This window comes from Pavona decussata, unplaced genomic scaffold (genome assembly GCF_977016875.1).
Source record: "Pavona decussata unplaced genomic scaffold, jaPavDecu1.1 SCAFFOLD_92, whole genome shotgun sequence".
In the NCBI taxonomy this organism is placed as follows: domain Eukaryota; kingdom Metazoa; phylum Cnidaria; class Anthozoa; order Scleractinia; family Agariciidae; genus Pavona; species Pavona decussata.
In genome coordinates, this window is record NW_028145509.1 from 1,722,501 (window position 1) to 1,746,500 (window position 24,000).

Sequence of the window (24,000 nt, forward strand, 5' to 3'; positions counted from 1 at the left end):
AGTGCTTTAACTGTATACCTAGCAGATAGCCCTCAAAGAAAGGCTTGTTATCTTTCTTTAAAATTTACGCAGCTCTACGTAGTTGCAACTGTGTGTCAAAAGTGATTGTTTGAGTACTTTTGATCTGTTTTTTTTTTCCTACAGATTACTAACAGACAAAATTACTAAGGAACAACAAAAACAAACAATACAGCCAAAAAACAAAAATGATGAGACAAAGGAACAAAACAAGAACAATCAAAGGCTCCTGTGAGCCAACTCGTGAATGCAAATGACACATCAGTAATTGAAGTTTAGACGGCTACGGAAACTTCCTTGAAAGCTAAAAGAAATTATATTTTTGCCCGATTATGTAACAAAAAATAACCATTCTTGTACTATAAAAAATAATTGTCAAATTGTTCTCTACAGATTGAATGATATTATTCTGATGCGCTAATTAAAAAAAATCGCGTGTTTTTTATTCAAAGTTCATAGAAGCACGCCATGTGCAGCTACGTCATGAAAATTCGTGTCCGATAGTCCGGGGCTACTGGATTTTGCGATCAGGCTAGTGGATTCTGACCATCACTTGCTCGATGGGCAAGTGAAGTTTTTTTGGGAATTAAAATTACAAAATTACTGTAGGGCATTTTTTTGTTTTGTGATTTGTGTTTTTCAAGACGATCTCACAAAGGGAAATCTGTTCAACAAAGTATCGCATTACATTTCATGCCCGACATAAATGCGTAAAATTTTTCCTTTGGAGTTCAGTCCACGCAATCCTCAAGTAAAAATAATGAAATATGAGCTAAATAAGAATTACTTATCGACCGCGTCCTTTTGCTTTCCCATAAATTACCAGTCGTAAATTGCGAAAATGAAACATTTTTTCCCTTTGAAACCTCTATGAAAGCTGACAAGATCTTAAGGTGTTCATTTCACCAGAAATTTGCATAATTTTGTTTACGACGTCACTGATGCGTGACATGGCACGTTCCGCTTTCGCATGAAAACTGACAGCAAAACTAGTTTTTTTAGCAAACTAATCTACTTGATGTAGTACTTTTGTATGAGAAAGAAAATATGATGTAAGATGTCGAGTTTTCATGTATGCAAAAAGTTATGATTAGCAGTGAACTTTTCCGTTAATAAGAGTGCTTTTTTAAGCTGAAGACATTTTCTGGCGGGAAATATTTTTTGGCGGCAAAATTTCAAGTTGCGCAACGCAATATCACGTATTCTTTCTGACTAAAACGATTCAGTTAGTTCAATCGCGAAGGGAGGATAGGTTAAAAGATCGGTGAGGCCTACAATAAATAAGGCCACTAGTGCTAAAGGTAAAAGCTCTAAATAGGTTCTTGTTTATTCAAAGTCCATGCCGACAATTACTTTTCAATTAAATTATTTTTAATTAAATTATTTTTAAATTAAATTATTTTTAATTTTTAAAAGACACCGCACTTTGTGGAAAAAAAACCCGAAAAAACCGATAACTTTGCTCAGATTCAACGAAAAATATCCATTCTTACACTAAAACGATTGTCTAATCATTCCCTACAGAATGAATAAGAGAATTCTGACGCGTCGTGAAAAAAATTTCCACGCTCTTTTTTTCACAAATTGTGTTTACGACCCCGGACTTTCTGAAAAACTGAAAAAACTTGTAACTTTGCTCAGATTTAACGAAAAATCTCCATTCTTGCACTAAGCGATCGTTAAATTATTCTCTACATGTTGAATAAGAATATCCTGATGCGCCGTGAACACAAAATTTTCGCGTGTTTTTTTTCCACTAATTGAATTTTAAAATCATTCACTGCGCACGCCCGAAAGTTAACGACAGAACCGACCAACCAACCAACCAAGTCAGCAGTCAGCCATCGCTATAACTTGTTTATTGCGCATGCGCGCATTCACGAGTTAAAAACACATTGGAATACCAAAAAAACCAAACCCTCGAGACTAACTATTATGTATGTTAGCACCAACTTAATTTTTTAGAGTTTTTAAGTGATATTTCCTTCCTTAAAAGGAACTTTTCAATGTTTTCTCAATAAAAATTTCTTTATTCTTCTGAGATCTTCTACTCAGCATTGGCATTGCTTGATGTCAGAAAATGATAGAAAGCACAAGCTATCCTACCAAAAAAAAAAATAAATAAATAAATAAATAAATAAAACTTTTCTACTCTTTTAGCACAAATATTTCAACACTCATACGAGGCCACTTATAGTATGTCACGGGATAAAACAGAATAAATCTAGTTTTGATGGCTTGGCTTATTAGTGAACGTCGCACAATGCCGCTCCTATCCGTGTTTCCAGAGAATACCTCGAAAAATTGAAATGAGAAAAAACGTAGGTCATGCCTGCAGTACTTGAAAAGAGGTTTACAATATTTAAATTTTGACATGTAACTGCGAAAGGCATATATTTATAGTTTACTTTGATTCTTTGCCGTCAATTCTAGTTTGTTTTAATAATACTTTTATTTTATTTTATTTAAATAGAATAGGTAATGTTACATCTATAGATATCGAAATACAGTAATAAAATGTTGTTGTCGTTGTTGTTGCTGTTTTTTGGTTGATATGTCTAGAGGGTATCGCATTATTTTAACACAAATATTTCAACTCTCAAACAAGGCCAGGTAGAATATGTCACAGGGTAAAACCGAACAAATCTGGCTTTGATGGCTTGACTTAATGAACGCCGCACAATGCTGCTCTTATCTGTATTTCCAGAGAAAACCTAAAAAGAGGAAATAAAATAACACAAAGGTTATGCAGTCCTTCAAAAAAAGTTTCTCAAATGTAGTATGACGTCATTTATTTGCCTAGCCACCGTATTGGATGACCATCCTTAGATTATTTGTTACAAACATAGATACCGGATGGTCAGTTGCTTGTTAAAGTATTTAAGAAGGAAAATTTAGAGTAGCGTTATTCGACGTTTCGATGTATCCAACATCATTATCAAGAATGGAGAAAACGGAAAAACGTTAATGCCAAAGTTGTTAAAAGAGTTGAGTTTTGAATAATTGAATCACATTAGATGATATTCATTTGTTAAACAACTCGAGTCTTTTAACAACTTTAACGTTTTTTCATTCTCGATAATGATGTTGGATGCATCGAAACGTCGAATAACGTTACTCTTAATTTTTCTTGTTAAACATAGATACATATACTTTATTTAAACCGCATATTCTAGTTCAAAACAGTAAAAAAAAATACGCTAATTGCCAAAATATTCCTAAAAGGTATAGATGTTTTGACTAAACCCAAAGTACATTTTTAAATTTTCGATCTTTTAAGTTCAAACGACCAGTTTAATAAGGGACACTCAGTATTCACAGTAACAGTGAAAAACGCCATTAATTCAACAATACGACCAGTGGCAAATAGGATCATAATTCGGTTACTTATTCGAGCTTCCTGATTTTACTGATTGACTACATTATCAGGGTATGTAGAGAAAACAGTAGCTTTCATTTTATATTAATCAACTCACCTTTTCAATGCTGTTTTCCATGTAAGCATTGAATCCTGTTCCATCCAGAGACACGCGTAACTTGTAACTGCCGGTCAATTGACCTTGCCATCCTGCTTGTGTTGCCACTGCACAAACGGAGTGCACTGCACCCATATCAACTTGAAGATACTCTGCTCCAAGAGATGCAGTCTCTGTACACCAAGCACCAGATCGTCTTATTCCATTCAGACGACCATAGTATGGTTGATAATTAGTGCTGAAAATCGTACTTGCCGTCATTCTGTCATCTGTTATCGTGTTTGGGTCAGCAACACCTATAGGCTGACAAACTGTAAAACCAAAATGAGAATAATCTAGTAAACAATATTTACCATATTTATCACATAAAGCCAACTCAGCGTCTTGTTTTTGTTGTCGTTTTTTTTTTTTTTTTAGTCAGTGACTGTTCTGCGATTTTCAAGTTTTAAGAGTAGGTCGCTGAACTCTAGACCTTATGCAAATAGTTAAATCGAAATACCAAATACCTTCTTGTTACTAATATTTTGTCTTTTACATATTTTATTGTTTATGTAAAATATCAAACACAAGATAGTGTACTTTCATCCAGTTCCCAAGCCGCTTCAAACATTAAAAAGCAATTACTAAAATAACGGTGAAATAAACTCAATACAACAATACAATACAATATTTATTTTGCCATATACAACATATACAGATGGAAAAAAATGAAGACAATTGATGTAAGAGAATAAATGGCTAGAAACCTGAAAGAAACCACGAGGCTTATGACAAGTCAGGCTTCCTCACTGTCAAAAAGGGCAATTATTTTTTTTTTTAAGTAAGACATTGGCATGGCATGCAAATTGTTTTTTTTTTTTTTTTTTCTTAAGTTGCTTGCATCACCCTAAACATATGCAAAGAGTTGTAATTAAAATATTCTTTATAGTAGAGCCTGATTTCTTGTTGATCCGAATGCTATCAGTATCAGGAAATTTCCATTTATGCCCTCCAAACTAATTTGAGCGCGGGCAACCATTCAAGTTCCCAGTTCCACCCACAAAATTACACCTGCGCAGGACCTTTGCTAAGTAATAAGTTCATAAACCAGTTTTCTGTGGTAGGTGTTTCTTCCTAAACCTTCCAACATCTCTGAATTCTGAAGTAGATTGCACTGAAAATTTCTCAGTAGAGATGTTGCAAAACGATGGACGTATATTATGACTAGTGTTTAACTGTCGGATCACGCATTACCGTGCTGTCTTATGCTACTAGAGTTGGAATTACCCAAAAGCAGTTTTTGTGTTAACAATCGTCCTTTATATGATTGAATTATCTAGTTTCAAATCATAACCTCTTTTGTGATGCCACGGTGCATGTGTTCCCAGATCGTCTTCTGCCCTTTTTTAAGGCATATTTTACAAACTCACTTTTCTGATGCCTTAGCTGAAAATTAAAACCCGCAGAAAAAGTTAGGAAAGTGAATGGTGTTGTCCGAATTTACTTGCTGTTGTTGTTTTTACGAAAACGCTATATTGTTAAAACCGCAAAGAAAAAAAATCATCTATTTTTCCCGTCGAAAACGAAAGGAATACGTTTTCTATAGTGCTACAAAATTTGATCTGACATTGTGACGAAGAAAACTGGAGAAATTGTTTACGACCAAATCGGCGTGTCTGAGGCGATTAGGACCATCTGGACAGATATACACATAAATGAACCATCGGATACTCATGAAAAATTTTCAGTTGACACTCGATGGAAATCCCCGGCTACGTTTTCACAGTACGAGCGCTCAGGAAATGTTTCTTTTGATGTATTGAAAAAAGCTCCTAGCTTGCCGTGGGCTTGCAAGTATTACGGTGTGATTAGAAAAATCAGAAGCAGTTTAGTCTGCGGCTCGTGTGCCACACTTATTCGTTCTTACCTTTTTTTGACGTCATCTGTGGTCTACAAGTTCGCACGATAACTGGGTTGAATTTTTGTTAAATAGAGTCCAGGTTAGTCGTTTTTCCTGAGAGTCAGTACCTCTCAAACGAAAGTTTGACAAGCCAAAAATATTTTTTTCTGCGGAGGATAGTAAGAAAGTATAGATCTCACTGGTTACAGTTTGTATAGGTAATCACATGATTCCGAGTGCAATTTGGAATATGTAATAATTGAAGTGCACTGCATTATTTGACATGATTGTGATGTACAGAGTCAGCTTACGTTTTCTCAGGTCTTAAGTTGAGAACCTTCTGAACGTTTTTTTATATATTAATGAAGTATTTCCCAGACGGATCCATTTTATACGTACGGGTTAGTTAATTGGTCAACTTTGATAAGAGATATTTAGGCGTAAAAACTGCTCCAAATCCTTTAGGTTGGGGTTTGAAATTATTGCGATGGTTTGCAATTCCTTCTCGGATGCCTAAAACGGAGAATGTGATCAACGCCTCTTTTATGACAATTCCGAAATAAGACTTTTTTTTAAGCTGGAGACAAAATGATAATGATAACGAAACTGAGTTCGATCTGTTTCCTAACACAATGTGCAACGATTTTTCTCGTGGAAGGCGGCTGTGCACAGGCTATGAATTTCATTATGGAAAAAGGAACAGCTTGAAATGCTATTTGACCGGCCACGCTAAAGATTGATATTTTTCTTAAGTCCTCCTCTGTAGGATTTGTTATTCTTATTCTTTGAGATAGAACGGCAAAAACAGAATTATGTCTTCTTTCTTACCTCCTCGTTTTTCAGCACTCAATTTTGTTGCAGCGAACGCCTTGAAAAAATCATTCGATGACGCAACACAAGTATATTTTCCAGAGTCCTCTTTTTTAAGATTCCAAATTCTTAGTGTTCCATCCACACCAACTTCTGATCTCCCAACAGGTAGCTTCCCGCTTTCTTTCACCCACGTGACTTTTGGCTGCGGGTTCCCTGTGGCCTGACAGCGGATAGTGACATTCTTGGTTATGTCTACCTCGAGCTGTGAGGGTGGGAGAACTGTGAAGTGGGGCAGCTCCACCACATTAAGATGTGTAACAGCTGAGCCATGGCCTAATTGATTCGACGCTGTGCATTTGTACAAACCGGCATCTTTCTTCTGAGTATTTATGATTGACAGCTGTCCATCGTTCGCAACAACTCTGGATTGCTCGAGGTTGTCGTACACTTTAACCCACGTGATCATTGCCTGAGGGAAGCTTGTCACGTGACACACAGGCAAAGTGATGTTTTTGCCCTTTTCAACGTACGATGGGCCAAATGAAAGGGAAACCCTCGGTTTACCTGTTTTAGGCGAAAGATAAAAGTCATTCAGAAACGTATGTAACATTCACAAGAATGGGTTGAAGAAAAATCTGATTATCCGACGGGAGTCGAACCCACTGAGCTACAAGCATTTTTCAAACAGAGTATTCTTGGTTTTCACGTGACGTCACCAACTTCTAGAATTAAAAACTGGGAGGCCTACAAAATTTTTACCTTCATTCAAGGATTACCTAAAAATATGTCTGTTCACAATTTCTTAGCTCGATGTCGTGCTTCCTTTTGAAGTTTCAATTTCCGAGTTTCCATCGTGCGTGACATCAGGAGGACGGCCGTGACAGAGCTTTTCCGTATCTTAAAAATGACTCTTCGGGTGATTTTCAGCATTCTAAACAATTTAAGTTTGAGGAGAAATATTAATCTAAACATTCGAAAATTCACAAGGGCAAACAAACATCTTTTCTGGCAAAAGTGAACTCCAGATGTTTTTTCCTATTTCCGGCCGCCATGTTTATGCCCCTCAGAGGGACACAAACATGGCGTCTCCATACTAAGCTCTATAAATTTATGTGGAACATTTTGTCAAATAACTCGAGTACGGAAAGCCACACAGACCTGACATTTGGACAGATGCCTTATTTATTTATCCTCTATACCATGTCAATTTCTTGACTTCATTCATGGAAAGGTTTCGATTTTTTTTTTTCAATGGCGTGACAGTAAAAACCAAGAATTAGTAACTGTTCAGGACTGTTTAATGTTCAGTCCTCGGCTGTCTCCCAATATTCTCCGTTTTACGATTATCTTTAAGAAACCAAAAGCATCAACCCTGAAAGGAAGAAGGAGGGGTAAGTTGGGTTTTTTTCTAAGGGGCGAAGTGTTTCCGTTCACAAGTCAATCCATTCCTATTGGAAAATATTCATTTTGGCGGCAATACATCAACCTTTTAAAGATGGTGGAGGGGGGGAGGGGGGTGGGGGGAATTGTTGAAAGCTAGATCTGTTAATGGGTTTGTATGAGATACGCGTCGTACAACTGTCCTGTGCGGTAAACAGCGCTTTAGACATTACGGTGGGACCAAAGCACTATACAAAGCGTTTGCTATATATGAATCAAGTAAATGACCTCCCTCAAGGCAAGATTACCTGTAGCTCAATGGTTAGAGGATAAGACAAGTCTAAGCAGGGTCATTGGTTCGATTCCTGCCTTTCTCTCACTAGGATCCACCGTTCTCCCATTTCGCGAGGCCGAATAATACACTTTTATGACTAAGTTTAAAATTACCATCATCCTTCGTTTGTCTTCTCTACATATGTGTCTGTCTGTCTGTCGTTTTGGCCGTCTGTCTGCCTCGATCTGTGTTTTTAACTGTCAGTCTGAGTGTCTTTCTTTTCTTTACTTATTTCTCTCTTTGGCTTCTTTCTTTATTTCTTTGTTTCTTTGTTTCTTTCTTTAATACTAATTATTTATTGGTTATTTATCATTAATTTCTTCATTCCATCCTTCCTTACCAGGTAGAACTGTCACTAAGAGGTAGACTTCACTATCACCATAAAAAAAAAAAAAAAAAAAAAAAAAAAAAGGGATGGCCGCGTACAGTAAAACTATTGATCCAAATAGTCCTAGTATGGTAACATTTGTTGTCAATTTATCAAGGTGTGCCGTAAACGAAGTTTAATTCCACCATCATTTACTACATGTAATCAAAATGAGTCCTCGTATAATTAAGGTTAAGTTTCCATGTGTATTTTCATGGTTCTCTCAAATTGCGCAGCGATCAGTCACTTGAGAAAATTTTGAAACTACAAGACACGAAAATTCAGCAGTATGCATTTCCTTCAGTTTGAGTTGTAGCACTTGAATTCCATGAACCATTTTTTCTGCCGCCTTCTCGGCGGCTTAAAAGTCAAACTCTGAAAAAACTCGTTGTTGATGGACACAAAATGAAGAAACCAACTAAATGTAGAGAAGAAGTGCTCAGCCAATCTTTAATAGCACTTTTTACGCTTAACCAAACAGTAGTGAGTGTATTTTGCCCTCGGCAAAAAAAAAATAAATAAAATAAAAAAAAAAATTAAAAAAAAAAGAAAAAAATGCCCTCTGTCTCGACCGATCAGCATTTAGAAATTTTCTCTCTGTGTTATATAAGAGGAAATGTTGGAACAGTCATTTTAGAAGTAGATAAAAAATGTTATTTTAGTTATTTATTTTTTTAACAACGAACATTTATTGAAGCTATCAAAAGCTGCACAGTTATATGATACTTACTTTGTACGATAAGACTGATGACCTCTTCCTTCCTTCCCAAAATATTTTGCGCCACACATTTGTATTTCCCAGCATCCTCAAGTCGCGCGTCATCAACTTGCATCAGTCCTTCTGCAGTCACCTTAGTTCTGTTGGTTGGTAACACTCCATTTTCTCGGGACCAGGTTATTTGTGGAGTGGGATTTCCGGAGGCAGAGCACATTAACGAAGCTGTGGTGCTTTCATTCACAGTCAACTGAGAAGAGGACAGTGCTATTTTTGGTGCTGAAATAGATTCTCCTGGTTCACCTTTCATTCCTGGAATACCTGGTGCTCCAGTATCTCCTTTAATTCCCTTTTCTCCTCTTATTCCTGTTGGACCCATAATTCCTTGTTTTCCACTTCTACCAGGTGGTCCCATCATCCCTTGTGATCCTTTTCTCCCTCTCCTCCCTGGTGGTCCTGGCCTTCCACGTGGACAAACATTTCCACTGTGGTGACAAATCTTTTTAAAGCTTGAGGTGACGACATCCTCCAAAACGTCTTTTAGGTTCGTTGACTTGTTGAAAGACATGCTATTTGCAATGGTTCTTGTGGACCTTTTCAGTTTCACCCCGATGGCAACCTCCTTCTTTACAGCATCGAAGAGTTCGGGCTTGTCTAAGAGAATAGGAAATTAGAGAGGTATAAGCAAGAGCACAGTTTGTGCAGTAGAAACGAATCGCAGCAAAGCTATAATCCTGACTAATATTTCTTGGATCAGGTAACAAAATAACGCGTAAAGTCAACATATGTAAAGTGGGGTTATATATTAACAGGCGCCGTAAGGTTTTTCGAACTGTTTAATTTTTAGGAAAAAAAAATTAATTTGCCCCTTCGAAAACGAAAGGAATTAGTTTTCCCACATCAGGAGATTTTGAGCTGACATTTTGCCGAAGAAAACTGCAGATTTTCTTTCCAATTCCGAAATAGCTCATCTGAAAAGATGTCCATTCAAAGGAGCTGTTATGTCCACTTAGTAAATGTAACCTAGCCGGGAAAGGGGTATTTAGTCGTATTACCTTAAGCGTATTGAGCGAACTGAGCTTGAACTTCCTGTCCCACTTTTCTTTAACATGAATTAATTTACACGCGCTGTTAGTATGCTGCAGGTAGTAAAAATGGCCCTACTAGCCTGACTCTTTGTAAATCTGAATTTTAAGAATTATTCATGTAAGACAGAATTCAATATTCACTATTTTAGGCGACCATCACTTAAGCAATTTAACGCAGCATGACTGAATAATTACACGGAATGCCCTGCAGGGCAGGCCGTGTCTAGGTTTGGGTCGGGTATCTTTTTACGCGGGATGCACTGAAGGGGTATACCGTGTCTAAAAACGGGTCGATTTCTTTTTCTTCGTCGTAGCCACAAATCGGTACATTAATTTATTCATTAAACTATCCCCTCTCCTACTCGGGATGTATTGTTCTGATCGTCTTCAACAAAAGCAGGCCAATCAAAATCCATTCTTGTCGCGTATATCGCGAGAGAGGGGACCTAATCACCCCTACTTGTGTGACGTCAAAGCATCATTTGATTTATTCATTAATCTTGGATTAAATTGGTGGCGCCATATTGTTAACATGTTGTGGACTCAAGTGTGCCGTTTTAAAACGGAAAAAAAAAACAATTTTGAAACGGTAAATCGAAAGAATAACTTCTAAGAAGCTATGCGAGACTGAAAAGAGGTCATTGAGAAGCTTACGTTATCGTAACGGAATTTCAGAAATTTCCGGTGAAAAGTCTGAGCGCGTAACACAAGGGAAATAACGTAACGCGATCGTCTTGACTCAAACTATTCCATTAGCAAGGATAGTTTTATAGGTCTGCGAAGCATACAGTTGGAATAAATGCATCTCGCGTAAATGCCAGTAGAGACATCTTTTTTTTTTTCTTCGTCGTAGTCAGAAATCGCCACATTAATTTACGCATTAAAATATGTCCTCCCCTAGTAGGGATGTATTGTTCTGATTGTCTTCTACAAAAGCAGGCCAATCAAAATCTATTATTCGGGTATATAAAACGAAAGAGGGGACCCACTCATACCTTCCTGTGTGACGTCAAATCATTATTTAATTTATCCATTAAACCTTGATTAAGTTCTGCCCTCTCCCAGAAGGGATTTATTGTTCTGATTGTCTTGAACAAAATCAGCCCAATCAAAATCTATTATCGGCGCGTATATCACGAGGGAGGGGACCCACTTATCTCTACCTGCGTGACGTCCAAGCAAGTCATCATTTCGAAAAGTTGTTTTTGTTCAATGGCGGCCACATGTATGAATTTAAGACTCTGATCTGCCGTTTTCAGAGAGAAAACTAACCTTTTTCAAGCGCTAAATCGAAATAATATCTTCTAGGTAGTACTCGACAGTTCAAACGGTGGAAATTGGGAGAGTTCACAGCGAAGAAATTCCGCTTTCAAAAACAGACCGAATAATCAACGCGCGCGAAGGATTAGAATTAGAAATAGAGGAGCCCAGACCAGTTCAGCGGGGTCATGACGTTATTGCAGAGTTATTTCTCGTATGATTCCTAGTAACACAACGATAAGTATCACGCAATATATCTGAATAAAACCATTCAGACAATTATTTCAATTGCCAAGGGAGGATAGTTTTTCAATATCTGCGAAACATACAATGGGGAATAATTGGGGTACATTAAGCATTCCGCGTTGTGCCATTAGCCGGGAATCTTGTTGTTTTTAATTCGTGATGAACTCGTCTTAAGAGCGGTTGTCAGTAACTTTCGAGAATCCGGCGACAGAAGCGAAAATTCGAATTTTTTTTTATTTGCCCCAAAAGACCCTTTTGGTGAACTATTTTCAAAAATAATATTCAAAAGTTCCAGCGAATTTTTATTTTGGCAAAAATTGGGAAAGTTCGAAATCGGCCAAAACGCGACCGATGGCCCGATTGAAATTATGCAAATTACTACATTTTTAAAACACTCGTTCAAGACAAGGTAGCGTTTTCTCGAGTTGACACTTTCACAATCGTTTTTACATCCCCTGTACTTGCTTCTAAACTATATTTTATCTCGATCTGAACATTCTTTCACTTAAAGTTGCCCACGTAAAGAATACAATGTTTGCTATTCCTTAGTTAGAGTGATTTTTGCCATATTTCAGATGACCATATCATCAAGGGTATACAAATATACTGGTAATGAAATCACTTTTTTGAACGGGCAATTGTTCTTATTTATCATGTTAAAATATTTAGTTTGGCCCGCGAAAAGCGAGCGCGCTAGGTCGAGCTGTGTGGAATGCACTTTGACACAATTCGCCATTTCAGCACTTCATGTTCCTCCTGTTACTTTGCACTTATCAATACACTTCACGGAAGCTTTAAGATAAAAGCCAAGGTCTCTGTGTTCATTTCATGCTTTTATACACGTAAATAACTAGCTTCAAACTTGAGTGCTCCCCATATTAGCATTAGGTTATCAAATGATTCCTTTCAGGTAAAATTTTCGAGTTTATATTGGGCCCTTCAAGCGAGATGAAAGAGCCGTTCGCAGGGAAATAACTTGAAATCAGTGAAATTAATACCCTGTCTCTCATATCATGCTACACTTCCAAACTACCGTTACTATTAAGCTAGAAAGTGTAAATGCTCCCTTTTTACGTGACCCAAAACAAAATTTGCCTAAAATATTACGAATAAAGTCCACCACAAGAAAAAACTGAAAAAATCGCGCACCGACGTAAATGTAAACATCAGCCGTTTCTCGACTTGCAACATGGATGAAACGCGTCCGTTATTTTACCTCTGTATACATTTATGATCAGAAAGTAGAAACAAAAAATCTTCTCTATGCCCATCTGTATAAATGCACTCGCCAATCAGGCTTTGATTTTCTGTATGTTGTCGAAAATACTGAAGAATAGTGCAACATAATAATTTGTTACTGACTACTTGACTCATTCAATCACAACCGGATACATGTAACACGACTGGAAACTAGATATAAAGAAATGCTGTTACTTGTCTGCAATCGTTACTCACATTATATCTGGCGATATCACATCCCCGAGGCAAGGCTGAAAATTGTCTCAAAATCCGCATATTAGAGATTCAAAGTTTTGAACAACGCAACAACTTTCATTGCGTGACAAGTGAAATGTAATACACAAGCGCGCGAAAAGCACCGGAATAAACAATGTCAAGATTCGCCCTTGTGATGACAGTGCGAAAATGATTTTTGAAATTACAAGAAGAAATTGAGGCAAGTCAAGGTCTGCAAGGTATATTTGATTGCCGGATTGAAACGAAAATCATGTTTCCTCCTCTCCCCCCAACCCCCCCCCCCCCCCCCCCCCACCTCCTGGGGATTGTACCGAATTGTCATCATCAACAACAACAACAACAACAACAACAACAACCTTTATTTTCCTCAAAATAAAGCCGAAATTAACTGAAATGAAAGTAAACAAATCAAGAGCTTTCGAAACCTCAATGCAGTATTTCAATACTATCCTCAAACAAAAAGTTTGGAGGAGAGTGAAGTTTTTTTTTTTTCGCCAAGGCACCTCTCCGTGCGGATCAAGCTCAAAAAATGCGCAAGATTTGTAATGTGTTACGCTTAATCAATGCAAAAAGGACGTTCGCTCGCACCTATAAAGGCACAAAAGATCGGGCCTATAAAGAAATTCAGGACGAAAGAGTGTTGTTGCTAGGGCAGGTAAAGTGTTTTCATTTGAGAGAAACTGAGAGCATGAAAGAACATTTTATTTCATTCTCTGACTTTCCCTATTTTTTTAAACAGAAATCCACTGCTATGCATTACTTGACTTTATTCCAGGAATTATGATTTACGATTGAAACTTTCCGTTCGTCTTTATACACCACCGAGAGAAGTTAGGTCTTCGTGTGAACTGGAACAGTCAGAAACCTTTAACGACGAAGGGAGACCGAGGAATGAACACCAAAGAATCGCTGTCATTGTCAATGCATGTACTGTGGGTTAACCCAATCCAAGTGGAACTCGTAATTAAGTTATATCTTCAACCATGCCATATAAAAACCACTATAAATTGAACAATCACTGGGCTATGGTACACAGGTTCAAAAGATACTCTCACTGGCCTTGTAAAAGGCTGTTCGTATGGTGGATACTCTGGAGCACGCTAGGAGGATTTAACAATGATAACGTCAGACTTACACAGTGACGGCCCGTAAGAGATAACACCGTCTTTTAGACCGAACACAAAAATCTGAGAAATACCTGTCGTGCCCCTCATCCTTTGACACTAGTGCGCGCTAGAAAATAAAATTAAGGTTAAACTCTTATCTTAAAATTTGATCAGCCCTTCCGTAAGCAATAATGCAGAATAATGTTGTGTATTTCCAGTTAACATTTTATCGCCATCATTGACTCATCTCAAACAGACATTAAAGCTAGGTTTAACAAGTTAACCTAAAAAGAAGTTTTTTTTCGTTCCATTCCGTGATGGTGAACGTCCTTATTACATTGATTTTAAAACCGTATAACACATTGCAAATATTGCGCACCTTTTGAGCTTGATCCACAACTTTTGCGCGTTGATCCATGGCGAAAGACAAACTTCACTCTCCTAAATATAATAGCTTTTTGTTTGAGGATAGTATTGAAATACTGCATTGAGGTTTCAAAAGGTCTTAATTTGTTAACTTGATTTAAATTAATTTCGGTTTTACTTTTCCTGTAATGTTATTTTATTGATGAGAATCCGGCACAAACAAAACAGAGTGAATCTCAGAAGAGGAAAACTACATGATTATTGTTTCAGTCCATTAAATATACCTTGCAGACCTTGACTTGCCTCAATTTCTTCTTGTAATTTCAAAAATCATTTTCGCACTGTCATCACAAGGGCGAATCTTGACATTGTTTATTCCGGTGCTTTTCGCGCGCTTGTGTATCACATTTCACTTGTCACGCAATGAAAGTTGTTGCGTTGTTCAAAACTTTGAATCTCTAATATGCGGATTTTGAGACAATTTTCAGCCTTGCCTCGGGGATGTGATATCGCCAGATATAATGTGAGTAACGATTGCAGACAAGTAACAGCATTTCTTTATATCTAGTTTCCAGTCGTGTTACATGTATCCGGTTGTGATTGAATGAGTCAAGTAGTCAGTAACAAATTATTATGTTGCACTATTCTTCAGTATTTTCGACAACATACAGAAAATCAAAGCCTGATTGGCGAGTGCATTTATACAGATGGGCATAGAGAAGATTTTTTGTTTCTACTTTCTGATCATAAATGTATACAGAGGTAAAATAACGGACGCGTTTCATCCATGTTGCAAGTCGAGAAACGGCTGATGTTTACATTTACGTTGGTGCGCGATTTTTTCAGTTTTTTCTTGTGGTGGACTTTATTCGTAATATTTTAGGCAAATTTTGTTTTGGGTCACGTAAAAAGGGAGCATTTACACTTTCTAGCTTAATAGTAACGGTAGTTTGGAAGTGTAGCATGATATGAGAGACAGGGTATTAATTTCACTGATTTCAAGTTATTTCCCTGCGAACGGCTCTTTCATCTCGCTTGAAGGGCCCAATATAAACTCGAAAATTTTACCTGAAAGGAATCATTTGATAACCTAATGCTAATATGGGGAGCACTCAAGTTTGAAGCTAGTTATTTACGTGTATAAAAGCATGAAATGAACACAGAGACCTTGGCTTTTATCTTAAAGCTTCCGTGAAGTGTATTGATAAGTGCAAAGTAACAGGAGGAACATGAAGTACTGAAATGGCGAATTGTGTCAAAGTGCATTCCACACATCTCGACCTAGCGCGCTCGCTTTTCGCGGGCCAAACTAAATATTTTAACATGATAAATAAGAACAATTGCCCGTTCAAAAAAGTGATTTCATTACCAGTATATTTGTATACCCTTGATGATATGGTCATCTGAAATATGGCAAAAATCACTCTATCTAAGGAATAGCAAACATTGTATTCTTTACGTGGGCAACTTTAAATGAAAGAATGTTCAGGTCGAGATAAAATATAGTTTAGAAGCAAGCACAGGGGATGTAAAAACGATTGTGAGAGTGTCAACTCGAGAAAACGCTACCTTGTCTTGAACGAGAGTTCTAAAAATGTAGTAATTTGCATAATTTCAATCGGGCCATCGGTCGCGTTTAGGCCGATTTCGAACTTTCCCAATTTTTGCCAAAATAAAAATACGCTGGAACTTTTGAATATTATTTTTGAAAATAGTTCACCAAAAGGGTCTTTTGGGGCAAATAAATAAAAATTCGAATTTTCGCTTCTGTCGCCGGATTCTCGAAAGTTACTGACAACCGCTCTTAAACAAAGTAAGAAGAAATAACAATCGCTTGCAAAGTTAGAAACAGAAGAATAAAGAATTAACATTATTTCTACCTTTGATCGAAATCGATCGGTGCAAAAGGCATAATCTTTGTACCAATACCAGTCCACATACCGCACCCCCCCCCCCCCCCCTTATCCCCCAACCCTTCCCCTGAACTATTCATAGCCTCGAAAGATACAAGATGGACAATCGGTACAGGATGTGATTGAAACGCCTATTACGTTTTCTTTCTGAAAAATGCTATTAAATGATTCTAAATGCAATCAGATTGAATCGGAACATGCACATATGAAAAATAATTCGAAATCAATCATTCTTTAGGCTCTCTTTACCTTTAATTGAAGTTTCCGCCATTCCTTGTCTGATATGAGAAATGACTTTCTCGACGGCTACCAACCTTTGTTCGTGATCATTGAATTTCACCTCGATTCTAACGAATCCAGCAGAGTAAAGGAGCAAACAAAAGACGGAGAAAAGTGTGCCGGGACTCACGGATAAACTGTGACTTTTAGAAGACATCTTGTGAAAGAACTGATGATCAAAACGTGTTCTGCAAATATGTCCTGCTACGACGAGTTCTGAAACACTGCACTGAGTATAAACCTGATATTTCCTTTGTTAAATATCAGAATACACAGACATTTATCCCAAGGTTTCTCTGTATCGGTTTCAGAGACGAGGAATTTGGATTGTCTCCCGAGAGTTGATTTTTTGATCTGTTCGCACCACGTGCGCAGTCAGGTGTGGTGTGGGGGATGTGTTGCTCCTCACTTCTGAAGATTGAACTCCTTACGATGATTGCCTCTGTGAATTTTGTAAAGGGTCGGGCAGAAAGAGCTTAAAATTGACATTGCTGAATTTTCAAAACTCGCTTGCTCCTGTAGTTTATTATGTCGCACAGTTAATCCTTATCATCAAAAAAAAAGAAGTAATAGGTGCCCCCTCTCAGTGATTGAGAAGGACATTCATACTGCCCCTCCTGACTGACCCAGGGTCAAAATACTTCCTGTTACCGTCGTGTGTGCATCCTGTTTGTCTGACAGAACTACAGACCTGTTGTAATGAGCAATATTTGATCAATGTGTCATCTGGCGGTTTCTATCTAAGATTGACCCTTGCAGATTGTTGTTTGTTAAGGTTTGCTTTGTTTCCTTCGTTTCTCCTTTGGGCTTCAGTTAGAATCGAGGTTATCCAACCTTTCAACGATTACTAAATTGCCAAGCGCTTTCTTTCGTACAATAAAACAAAATTACAACCCTTGATAATGATGAAACTTTATTCCCGGCTTACTTAAGAAACTATTTTTGTGATAGAATGTTATTTTTCAAGTGCATATTAGTGTTGTTCCCGCACAAATGGTACGGAACTGGAGTTGAAATCTTTCCTTCCCTCAAGGTCTAATAGATTCTCATCGACTGTATGAGAATTGAATACACTTTGTAGATGAGGCGTGCGTATAAACTCGTCATTCATTGGTACAAGCCAGGGCAGACTTCCTCATACGTAATGCATTTTCCCTATAGTCTGAAACGACTGCGATGTGATATCCATCTTTGAAAACATCACGATTTATTACGATTTCCATGAGGAAGTCGTCGCACGATATCTTATTAATAGAACGTAAAAAAAAAAAAAAAAAAAAATACTAGTGGTATTTGCTAACAAGATGCTGTCACGATTCATAAGCAACAGCTTTATTTTGAGAACATTCCGAAGGACTGATTATTGGTTTGAGTTCTAAAGTCCGCCGTGAGTCTCCTGGACTTCGTGCGGGTTCGTATGATCCTCGGGAATAATCGTAAGTATTCCGTTTATTAACAACAATGTATTTTTCAGTGAGTGAAACAAGCAATACTTGGAATGCTCCTGCCACGAGTAGAATCTCAGGGACTGGCATTATTTATTTAGACCTTCCGATTGTTAGTTCGAATGCTCTAACACCGAGCTACCAGTGAGACTCGTGGGAGCTAACGCATAGAGGCCGGTTATTGTTTTTGGAGAAATTGCCGCCTGTTCAGAAGAAATAAAAAGAAAATAATAATAAAAAAAAACTGTTTTGTTGTTGTGTGAGGACGAAAAATGGCGGTGTGAGGAGACACATCATTGAATCGAGCATCGAAATTCCGTTAAAGATAAGGATTTTAATTTTAGACTGGAGCACACAACGGGAGCATTTTTAAATGTAAACTGTTCTCTCCTTTGTTCCCAGATCGTTCTGTGCGCTTTGAAAGGCACATCTGTGTAAACTAATACTAACAGTTTGACTGATCTGTTAGGAGGCTTTAGGACGGTGCCTACTTTTGTTGCTGCGCATACGTTCTGCGCATCTCGAGATACTCAGGTTTCCTATGGGTGCTGCCTACTAATACAGAGATATTTTTACGTGGTTTAAAAAATTGACGAAGATAGCAGAGATAATGTAGCTTCAATTTGGAAAAAAAGACCTTTATGGGTTGCTTTATATTTTGCTGCTTTTTAGAATAATTGTTGCTTAGATATCTCTAAAAAGAAATGAAGGCCCGCTACCCCCAAATTTCTTTCTGGATTCCAGTACTGTAGCCCATACTAAGATCTGCTTTTCCCGCATAGTCATTAACTCTGCAAAAATACTTCGGTATTAGGAGGCACCGCCCTTAACCGGTCACCATCAGAGAATGACTTGCACAGAATACATGTCAAACACAATAAAAATGACATTTTATATAACATTTGTTAACTTAGTGTACAGTTTATGCACAAAAGCGTTCATCAAATGAATAATTGGTTAAGAACCTGCAGCGATAAAATGGTTTGTAAAGGAGAACACGGTATAAAAACGGACTAATAAATTACATTGAGGCTAAGATCCTACAGTCAGTATTGCAGGTCATAAGTAATTCATTTACCAGGCAGGCTATTTATTACATTTATTTGGCGTGGCTCTCAATTCACCGTTTAATAAACGTCAAGTCAATATAGAAACAGCTGGTTTATTGTAACTTAATGAAGGATGACCGCGACAACTTCATAGAGGTGACCGTCTAACATACATCGTGTTGAGAAATATTTTACTCCTTCACTGCGCTCACTCGTGTAATATTTTTCAACACTCGAAGAGAAATTTCGTATCTCCAAGCGGCCATGTAATGTTCTGTTTGTTACATAAACACCAAACAAATACCAAATCATTGCAAAAGGGGCGATTTATAGGATGGCCAGGAAGGAGAGAAGAGGGAAGCGTGGGGTGGGTAATTTCTCCTTGCCTGTGCTAGTTTTGGTCAGATTGAAAAAAAAAAAAAAGTATTTTTTTCGTTCCTTACAAGCTATAGGCTTTGTTCAGTATGGTGGACTTTTTTAAGTCCCGATCTTTTTTAAACCGGCTTGGAGGAGTCTTGAAACCGGATAAAACACTCTTTCGAGTGTTTGACATAGCTCCTCAAACCATTAATAACTCTTTGAGAAATTAAAGGCAAAAGTTCACCAAATGATAATTATTCGGATCATTGACCCGATAATGATCGGGTCAATAATAATAATAATAATAATAATAATAATAATAATAATAATAATAATAATAATAATAATAATAATAATAATAATTCGGATCACATTTCTAAACCTTACTTCAAGGTAGTAACGAGTCTTCCAAATATTGCGGAGCGCTTGCCTCGTGGACAATTTGTTAAGTAATACTTCAGGATACTTGAAGCCTCATTATTATTAGCTTCATTTTCTATACTTATCTTGACTAACCTAAAATCCCGACAGCAATAACAAACGCGATAAAAATAGTTATTTTAACACAAATATTTCCACGTTCAAACAAGGCCAAATATGGTATGTCACAGGATAGAATCGAACAAATCTGGCTCTCACGTGACTGCTGAGGGAATTTTTCAAAATGCCTCTTCTATCTTTGTTTCCTTGGAAAACCTAAAAATAAGGAAAAAATACCAAGTAGATCAACTGAATAAACACAGAAATAAGAAATAAAATTAAATGTAAAAAAAGTGTTATCTCAAGAACTTATTGGATGCAGGCGCTAGTATGGAATGGCTGCATATCATATGAAGAAGTAAAGATACTAATGACAGGACCGTGCAGATTTGGACAAATAAGAGACACAAGTGCGATTAACCCACTTTATCAGATCTGTTAATCTCTTTACCTGTTAATTCGCCGGATAACCATTTGTTTTGTTTCCTTTTTCTTTACAGTCATTTCTCTTGTTTATCAGATACAAATGCAATCAACTCTTGTTTGATTCACTTCCTGGTGATTATTTGTTACTATCCTAAATGGCAACCCGCCACGATTACCGGGTTAAACCACTTGAGGGTTGCAGTATATTTATTTTACATGTAGTGTTGTTTCATACGCATTTAGCACTGGAATGGAAAGTTTTTTATCGTAAGTTGTTTTGTTCTTTACTATAATCAAGTCTAATAGATGCTGTTTCGTTGTATCTGTGAGCGTCATCCGAATGATTAATAAAGGAGAAGCAAAAACCTCGAAAATCAACCAGATATAATTTTTCTGAATTGAAACATTTAGAGTTTCTTTCGGCAGATGATATCACCAATGGGAAGCCAACTTAACGCGTCGAATATATATTCATTAAATTATCAAACATTTTGGCTTCTAAGTAATATTAACCCAGGACAACGCTTTTGGATTTTCTATTTTAGTTGTTTCTTGGAGTAAAAGGTCTGGTAAGATTGGATTTACCTTATTATAGGAAATTAACAATGCACGTTGACAACGCGAAGAAAATTTACGTTACACTAAATTAACGCGAATTTTTCAAAAGTTAGGTTTACATGCATTAAATTAACGCGAATTTTTCGATAAGCATCTTGCTTTATTTAGTGCGATTTTCATAATTCTGCAAACTCGCACTTCACATTTCTGAATGCCAAACTGCGTCTTGGCTTCCGTCAATAAAATCTTCCAAGACAAGTGCACGGATGTTTCTAAGTTTTTTTTTTCAAGCCGCAAATTTGGTTTTGAAACCTAACTATCAATTCAAAAGATAGTGACTCTGAAGAGCCAATAGAGGAGTCATGAACTAATAAGATTTTCTAATGAAATAAAGGTGCTTTAAAATAACAATGTTGTAAGATAGCGTGCATTAAATTTACTTCGACATTAATTAGGATACATTAAATTAACGCGAATTTTGTAAAATCACGTTAATAAAGTGCATTGTTAATTTCGTATAATTAGGTAAGTAAACTTATTCACCTTTACAGCATTGTCTTCCATGTAGTGGTTAAAAGTTGTTCCATCTAACGAAAGTTTTAACTTGAAGCTGGTGATCCATTGGCCTCCTGTTCCTCCTTGTGTCGCCACTGCACAAACAGAGCGCACTGCACCCATATCAACTTGAAGGTAATCTGTTCTGTCATTTTTAGTCTTTGTACACCATGCTCTAAGATATCCCCTTCGTCCATTCAGTCGGCCGTAGTATGGCTGATATCTACTGTCATGGATTGTGCTTGCCGTAATTCTGTCATCCGGTATCGTGTTGATGTCCGCGACGCCCACAGGCTGACATGCTGGAAAACAAAAATGACAGGAATCTGCAGTCCACTTTGAACATAATTTATTACAACATTCTGTGAAAGGGAAACGATTAATCCTATCCGATGGTAACAAATGTTGATTTTTTTTACAGGCTACTGCTTTCACTTTTGGGAGTGACTCAGTTTTAATTTTTGTTTGCTCTGTCGTACTTATGTGAAAAATGCAATCAGATTTTTTTGTCTTATTACTAGTATGTGAAATATTTATCCTTAAACTCCCAGGCTTAGACAGTTTGGGACGTTTGAGTTCTTGATGTGTTCGCTGAATGACGCTTCCAAGTTTAACGTTACGTATCATTACCAGGTGTGCAATTTCGTTCCTCCTCTAAAAATATATTTTTTGCTAATGAGTAAAAGGAAATGGTTTTAATAAAAAAAATAATTAAAAGTTTTGCCGTGTTGTATTATGGATTATATATGAAACAGGAATATGAATAAGTTAATGACAGTTTAAATGTCAAGGTCTTGCTCGATTTAAGGAAATTTCAAGTTCTCAATGGGAATGGAAGGCATTACTTTCCATCATCTATCATTAGATTTTTCAAAAACATTGAAGTGCCCGCGCTATGCGGCTACTAGTTTGTTGTTAGAAGTCTGTTGTCGTAGTTGTTACTATTCTTTGGACACCACGCTCTATCTTGACTGTTTCCATTGAGACGGCCGTAGCGTGGATAAAATGCACTACTATCAAATGAGCTTGCCGTCATTCTAGAGTCTAGTATTGTGTTCCTGTCCGCTAGCTACTCCTACAGCCTGACATGCCGAAGAAACAACATGACGAACATATGATAAACATTTACTGCCATTGTATTAATTTATCTGTGTTGGTTTTGTTTTTGTTTTCTTATGTTTTGCTTTGTTTTTGTGTTTTGCTTTGTTTCGCTTTTCTTAATATTTTTTCTTTACCGTAATTCTTAGTTCAGAAAGGATTTGAACTGCAGTTTTTAAACACTGAAAACATTTTTATCTTCCCTTAGTTGGAAGATTGATCCTGCTGTTTCGGAAGAAAATATTAAAAGAAGAATCATATCTAACGACAAAAACAGTGTCACGGCAGATGCGAATGAACAAAGTAACTTCGAAGTCAAAACATCGTTGCTACAAAAGTGTTCAGTTTTAATTTATGAAACATAAGGGTACTTGAGAATGCTGTATTATAATTCAGTAAGTAACATAAGGATACTCAGAAAAAAAAAATCCGAGTGCTCCTATCAGGAGTCGAACCTCAGACCTTGCTCTAAAACTGAGCTACAGGAGACTCGTGGGAGCTAAGGCCATTAAACTAGGTTCATGGGAAAAACAACCTGCATACTGCTAGGATTGGAATGTCATGTGTGGCATATTCGCAATTGAATAAATCTGATAAGGGTACTTATTGGTGTTTGTTTGTTTGTTTGCTTTTTTGTTGTTTTGTTTCCAAAGTGGGGATTATTTGTCTACAGGCAAGTTTTAAATCCTTGTGGCTTAAGGGTGACTGAAGCGGATTTTACCTGCTTGCCTAATGGTTAGATCCATAGTAGAAATTGCCTTCGTAAAGATGTTACTCGACGACGCTACACAAGTATATTTTCCAGAATCCTCTTGTTTAGTATTCCAAATTTTCAGAGATCCATCCAAACTAACTTTTGATCTTCCAACAGGTAGGACTCCGTTCTCCTTCATCCATGTGACTTTTGGTGGCGGGTCCCCAGTAGCCTGACAACGGACTGTAACATTCTGAACTGTACGTACTTCAAGTTGTGAAGGCGGACGCACGGTAAACTGAGGCAACTCCACAACGTTAAGCTGTGTCACGGCCGAATCATAACCTAATTTATTTGAGGCAGTGCACTTGTACAAACCAGAGTCTTTCTTCTGAGCATTAATGACTGACAACTGTCCATCTTTCATTACAACTCTGGATTGCGAAAGGTTATCAAGCACTTTAACCCATGTGATCCGTGAAGCAGGGAAGCTAGTCACGTGGCACTCTGGTAAGGTGATGTTTTTACCTTTTTCAGTATAAGATGGGCCATACGAAAGAGAAACCTTAGGTCGACCTGCATTAAACGAATAAAAAGAGGCATTGTTACAATTTACATG

General features: G+C 37.2%; 1 protein-coding gene and 1 pseudogene across 5 annotated transcripts in view; both read right to left on the reverse strand.

Annotated features, from left to right (window-relative positions):
* LOC146473804 (uncharacterized) overlaps positions 1-17,226 on the reverse strand; it is a 75,614-nt pseudogene extending 58,388 nt beyond the window's left edge. The window contains exon 1 of the transcript XR_014866307.1: positions 16,687-17,226. The product of XR_014866307.1 is annotated as an uncharacterized LOC146473804 (transcript). The remainder of the gene's footprint in view (positions 1-16,686) is intronic.
* The window catches only part of LOC146473806 (roundabout homolog 3-like), a 38,272-nt gene continuing 16,418 nt past the window's right edge, over positions 2,147-24,000 (reverse strand). For 2 of the 4 annotated variants that reach the window (XM_085117869.1, XM_085117868.1), the window contains exons 2-5: positions 8,998-9,636; positions 6,202-6,750; positions 3,495-3,805; positions 2,147-2,732 (exon numbers count right to left, since the gene is read on the reverse strand). In XM_085117869.1, the coding sequence (XP_084973995.1) occupies positions 2,592-2,732; positions 3,495-3,805; positions 6,202-6,750; positions 8,998-9,636 (1,640 nt within the window). In that variant the 3' untranslated portion in view covers positions 2,147-2,591. Of the gene's footprint in view, positions 2,733-3,494; positions 3,806-6,201; positions 6,751-8,997; positions 9,637-19,034; positions 20,267-21,577; positions 21,892-23,408; positions 23,958-24,000 lie in introns of those variants that run through there. The other 2 variants (XM_085117870.1, XM_085117867.1) reach the window with 2 other exon arrangements.